Genomic DNA, 6,243 nt, shown 5'->3' on the forward strand with positions numbered 1-6,243 from the left:
CCTCTTAAAGGGATAAGCAGTGCATGACTAATGCGCAATATAGATTCATGCACTTCAAATTCTTTTGAATTATGCTTTTTTTCGAATATTATGAAGAATTGTATGGATTCTCTGGGTTCTGGAAATTCGATTTGTTATGTTCCAAAGACTAGACCATTTAATTTCTTTGCAAACCTAAGCAAGTAGTTGTAAAATTAATTCTTGGAATGTCCACGAGTTATTGATGTTCTTGAATTAACTTAACCAGTATTCCATGTTTATTCTTATCGTTTCATTGATTAAAATAAATAAAAAAAGTGAAACGTCTCTACTAATTAAATTATAATTAGTACGCTCGAAAAGAAATTGAAAGACACAGGAATAAAGTATTTCATTAAAAGTTCAATATTAGATTTATTATTCTATGTGATATTCTGCTGTCTAAAATTTCTTCGTAAGCATAATATTTCAGTCACCATTAACTCATGCATTCAAAAAAGTGACTTGAAAATTTATGAAATTTCTATAAATATAAATATTAAATTTGAAATATGAAGCGGAGAGAACACAAATATAATCGCGAGAAGTTTAAATAGTGGCGAATAAATATAAAGAATTCATGAAATCGCAACAACCAAAAATTTGATCATTGTTGTTTAAAAAAGGCGCAAAAATGACAGCACATTGTTCGCTTTCTTTTTTTCCATAATCAGAAAGTAGTAGAAGTAAAAAGTTTGGAGTATAAATATGAGCTTTTTGTGGATAAATTACCAGCTCCATTCCTTTCCTCTGAAAAGATAATGTAATGCCATTTCCTCTATATGTATACTTAACAAAGGATTAAGAAATTGTAGTTAAAGTTTTGCTATGAGCATTTCTAAAACATTCAATTCTTCCAAGGAACTGCATGATTTATCAATCAGACAAATTGCGAGAAGGATGAAATGTTGAAGATGGGATTGCAATCATGACAAGAATGAATATTGTTTTCCATGGAGACAGTCTACAAATGAGACAATGAATCTCTTTAAGAAGCTTTTAGTAAATAAAGCCTTATAACCAAACAAATGCAACAAAATGTTATGGTAACTATTTGCAAATGAGCTCGTTCATTTTTCAACGAATTGTCGGTGAACAAATTTTATGACAGCATTCACTTTTTCAGTGAAATATAAGTTTAAAAAAAATATGAGATGTTGTTTCAAATAACTAATACTTTGTAAAAACTAGAAATGGATGTATCAGTTCCAGAACTGGAATCTGCTTTGCTTAAAGCTTGTTACAGGACGCCACGAACCAAAATTTGCTTCAGCTAAGTTATCTCTAAAAAAGTAATGTTTAAAAACTATTCAGGAGCAAACTGGATCCGTCTAGGGAGCAACAAGACTCGATGACATATTCCTTTATTTGTTATGTAAATAAGTGATTGGTTAAGGATAAGAAGAGGATCAAAAATATCAATAGATTATAAGGTACGAATAAGTAAACTTGGCTATGAAGGAATAGGATAGGCCAAGATTATACTTAGATTAGAAGTGATATCAAGCTTGCTTCGGATAAAATAAAAGCTTTTTTTTACGTGACAAAGCAAAAAAATCATTTAAGATAAGTACAATGGTGTAATGAAATGTGATCAAAGACATGTGACATCTGTCAGGAATAATTCTCTCCGAAATGTATCCAAGAAGTCTTGATGAGTAGAAGTTGAGGCTTGAGGCTATATGCTTATATACGTTTATAATGAATGTTTACTTATTTGAAATGATATTACTGTTGCTCAGGAAAAATCAAAAAGGATTCCACGTGTGTCGGGAAAATTCTTTATAAATGAAATTTTAAAAGATATCTGTGTTAGTAGAAGCTCACAATGGTGACACTGCTATGATGTCTTTTAAGAGGTAGTTGAAAAACAATGATGCAATTATGATAGTCGATATAAGTTGAAATACATTTATAGTTTTCTAATTCTTTTTAATAAATCTTTCGAATTTTCTGATGTTATCAATAATATAATAAATCTTTCTCAAAAAAAAAAAAAAAAACTAGTGACATCAAGAAACATTAAAAAAGATTTCGCTGCCAGCACTGATAATAAAAAGAATGATACACAAAGGAATTAATCGAAGTGAATGGTATGATATGGGAAATCGAAGATCAGATGAAGCTGGTACTGCGTCTGGAATTAGTTCAAGATGTCTAAAAAGACCGAAAATCAATTTCAGAATTTTATTTTTGGCTTTTGATAAAGAACCATACTTCATATGCAGAAGTTTTTCTATTTCATATGAAATTTGGAGTTCCCATTACATAGGTTCGGTAATTTTTTTCATTAGTTAATGAATATCGATGCCACGTAGGTACTTTCTCGAGAGAGCTTCGTTCATGTTTGAGCTACGCCAGCAGACCCAAAAGTGAGTATGGGTAACGATGTCACATTGCCATGTCGCTAATTAGTGAATCATTGAACTATCGATATCCGACATCACTCCAAATTGCAGTGTTTACCGACAACGGACGAAACCGTTGCATTCTGTCCGTACGACATACTTCCGAGTATTCAGTTGGTAGGTGTATGCAAGTACATCTGTGTGTTATTGTTTACATTTACATACAGTACTAACTACTCTAAATCGGCCTTTGGGAAAAGAGAACGCTCGCTATTGTCTACAATCCATCAATCAACGTTTGGAGTGAATAATCATAGGTAATTAATTAATCGATAGTTCAGGTTTCAACAGTTAAATCGAACATATTCCGTATATCATCTATTTTGGCCATATATATGACATATATTAAATCGCTCTTAGTTATAGTCTATAAGTCTCTGAGACTGTAGCCGGTAATTCAACGAGAGATGAATCTGGTAGAGATAATCATCGTTTTATCATCATTACCATCATCAGCATTATCTGAATTATTCAAATGCTTGAAGAGCTGTGTTAGTAAAAGGAATAATGAATTTTTGCTTTGATATGGACGATTGTTTTGTGGAGTGGGTGGCATTCCTTTATATTTCCGCAGTAGGTGAAGAAGACTAGTTCCATATTTGATTCTTGAAAATGTGCATGTTGAATAGCGTTTGGAGGAATCATATAGATATTTCAAGAACTTCAAAACGGACAGATTGAGCTGAAGTTGATTAGGGGTGCAATAATTCCATTCAGCTTCCTTCAATGTTAAAGTAGTTTTAAATATATCTAAATAAGTAGTTTCAAACTGTAGAAAAGTTTCTATTCTTAGTTTTAAAGAAGTAGTTTTAAATATATGTATGTATATTTTAGATGAACTTTTAAATATATAGGAGAGGAAGATTTCTATATTATTATAGTCTGCAAATAGAAGTGACCTCAATGAACTTAAAAGCTTTGGAGAAGCTCAAGGACCTTTACCGTGATATTGCACAGGTAGTTTTACCTAATTTATTTCAAGCAAGTCTTCACTGCATTTATTTTTAAAATGTCGACTAATATGGTTTTTCATTTCTACATCACTATATTGTCTGTTTTAGGTACCTTTACCGCAGAATGCGCGCTTACGATGTCAAGGCAAATATTTTGAAGTATGCTTATCACTTCTCTACTTATATTTTATTTCAAAATACCTGATATTCCATGATCTTGGTTGCTGGAAGAATCATATTTTTCTTCTTTTTTGTTTTCATTTTGTCCACTTGTTGAGATGTGGTAAAGACCAGAAATCAAATCCATTGACCCTGACTGTAAACACGCTTGTCTTAAATTTATGGCTGTTAAAGATCGGATGGAATAAGATGTGCTTGCTGTCCGGAAGTTGCAAGTAAAACAGTGGGCGCTAATTCAATATTTTCCGGTACTATTTGTCTGGACATTTTACTTCACTGAATTAAAGTATATCCTTTTAGATTTCTTCAGTTTGGACGAATCGCTCAGTAGAGTTGAAGAAAACGGTGAAAATGCAGCGTTCAAGTTTGATCGTACCAAAAGCTGGTGAACCGAATATGTACGAGCTCATTTCGACAATATCACTACCTCTCACTGGCATAGAGTGATCTTTTTTACATCTCAGTTAGTGGATTAATATATATAGAACGGAGGAAACTGAATATTACTCTCAGTAAACTTTCTCGAATGGTAAGAAAATTAAATTAAGGAATTTCTGAGACAAAGCATTTCACTAATATTTCCTTTCTAAATCTAAAGAGTGAAACAATACATTAAGATTTTTAAGGTTGTTTTTTATTTTAGTTAAGTATTTTTTTAGGGAAGAACTAATAGCTTTTTCCCACAGCGATTCAAGATGCGCCACGCTTATCACTTTACCTGATGGTAAGGAAAAAAAGCAATACATTAAGGTCTGTTAATTTTGAATTTTTTTCATGAGCAAGAAGATGAACTCTGTTCATGTGCATTATAATATAATTTATGACTAATTTATTGGTTATGACCGCTTTTTCGACATTCCTCATGACATTTTTTTGTACACAGTTTAGGGAAAGAAATAGGCATCAAGGATTAAATCCAGTTTGGGATTCTAATAAATTTGGTACAACTGTGGTAGACGAAGCAACATTAAATTTTTGAATTTTTAGGTATTTGATCAAAGGGAGCATATTGAAATTTGCTGTACTGATTTAACATCACCAAAAAAACATGGTCTGATTTACATTGATGGTAAGTGATCCTTTTAAACTTTTTCAAAATTACTGGCTAGTTATTCGCATAATGTTAGGCAACCAGGGACTGCTAGAGGAGAATGATGTAATTGTAACCGAACCTCGTCTTACATTTCAGTACCGGAATGAATATTCGCTGAGTTGGAAAAATGCTTTTGCATTAACCAGAAAGAAAGACATTAAAAGGTAATGGACGAAATAAATATAAGGACTAAGCTGAAAAAATTGGAATCCTTATAAATGAATAATTCTTTTTAGTGACATTGTTACATCTCTTTCTTTCTGTCATTTTGCCATACTACAGTGTTTTTATTTATCTTCACGTTAGAATTTTGATGGTGTATTATCACCTCACTGAAATTATCTCATTTTCATTCCTCTTTCTAAGATTATCTGCGGCAGTAAGAAATTGTTGAGACCAATTATTTTGGAATTTCATTTCCCATATCTCAAGTTCAATTTAATATTTCACAAAACGGTATTTATTCAAAATATTTTTCAAAAAAAAAATATTTTGCAGAAGAATTCGGTGGTTTGAAATGGTCCAATGGCGAGGGTCATTTGTTATATGCGGCCGAAAAATTTGTTAAAAAAAAGGAATACTACGATACCGAATTGGACTGGGCTAACGAAGAGAACTTCCTCAATTTTAATGTTGTCGGTTAACTTAGCATCTATCAATGGATAATTTTTTGATGTTGTGTTTTATATTAACTGGCCTGGATTTTAGGAGGTTAACTCTGATAAGGATGACTACAGCTATAATTTTTTCGCCACTTTCTGATTTTATCAATGACAGCTGTTCAGCAATGGAGCTTATAAACATTACTGTTGCTTGTTGGGTAGTATAATATATTGGAGGCATTTAAATGTCTAAGTCGGAAATGTTTTGCAGTTCAAAATCAAAAGTCTCTAAAAACAATTTCATTATAACCTCACCAAGTATAATGGAATGATTTTGCTCGCCAATTAAATAATAGCAATCAAAATAGGGCGATAAGTATGAGCTTATTGAAAACTGGGGCGAACAACGATATGAAATTCGGCAACCAGTGCTATCTGTATTTGACGTTATGAGTGGCAATATCACCGTACTGGATCAGATGCCTGACTCTATCACTCCTACTTTTGTTAGTTTCAAGTTTCGGTGCTTTTAAATAAATCTTTTTGAATACATTATTAATAGGAATGTGATGTTGGGAAATTGTGTTTCTGTTGAACTCGTTTCTCGGTAATACAGATTTATTCAGGGTGTAATATTGTTCTTGCACAATATTACTAGTTAACAACAAGAAAAAGGGTATAAAATAGGTATGTATATAACACGATGAATTGGTAAGCAATAATAAATGAGTTATACAAAAAGCGAGTAATGTGATCAACTAACAAACTCCTTGTCGTTGCCTTGGACAATAATTTGATTGTCGGTTAGTTGATAGGTCGTTGAGTTGGGAATACGTTACGGGCAATGTATTTAGTGAATAGAAGAATATCGTAGTTTGTTGTCCAATGGTGGCGGATATGCGAAGATATTGTTGCTTGTGGGTTAATTGCGGAGGATAAGCGATGAGGATGTATCGTCTCCTCGATTGTAAAAGTGAACTCAACTGTCT

General features: G+C 32.3%; 1 protein-coding gene across 2 annotated transcripts in view; it reads left to right on the forward strand.

Moving 5' to 3' along the window:
- Nucleotides 1–2,079: 2,079 nt before the first annotated feature.
- LOAG_17363 overlaps nucleotides 2,080–6,243 on the forward strand; it is a gene marked incomplete at both ends in the record, with an annotated part of 10,357 nt that continues 6,193 nt past the window's right edge. The window contains 10 exons of one of the 2 annotated variants that reach the window (XM_020450022.1): nucleotides 2,080–2,146; nucleotides 2,371–2,390; nucleotides 2,478–2,683; nucleotides 3,308–3,383; nucleotides 3,488–3,538; nucleotides 3,860–4,002; nucleotides 4,219–4,309; nucleotides 4,547–4,628; nucleotides 5,151–5,287; nucleotides 5,623–5,760. In XM_020450022.1, the coding sequence (XP_020306353.1) occupies nucleotides 2,080–2,146; nucleotides 2,371–2,390; nucleotides 2,478–2,683; nucleotides 3,308–3,383; nucleotides 3,488–3,538; nucleotides 3,860–4,002; nucleotides 4,219–4,309; nucleotides 4,547–4,628; nucleotides 5,151–5,287; nucleotides 5,623–5,760 (1,011 nt within the window). Of the gene's footprint in view, nucleotides 2,147–2,370; nucleotides 2,391–2,477; nucleotides 2,684–3,265; nucleotides 3,384–3,487; nucleotides 3,539–3,859; nucleotides 4,003–4,218; nucleotides 4,310–4,546; nucleotides 4,629–5,150; nucleotides 5,288–5,622; nucleotides 5,761–6,243 lie in introns of those variants that run through there. The other variant, XM_020450023.1, reaches the window with a different exon arrangement.

This window comes from Loa loa, assembly GCF_000183805.2.
Source record: "Loa loa unplaced genomic scaffold supercont3.66, whole genome shotgun sequence".
NCBI lineage: Eukaryota > Metazoa > Nematoda > Chromadorea > Rhabditida > Onchocercidae > Loa > Loa loa.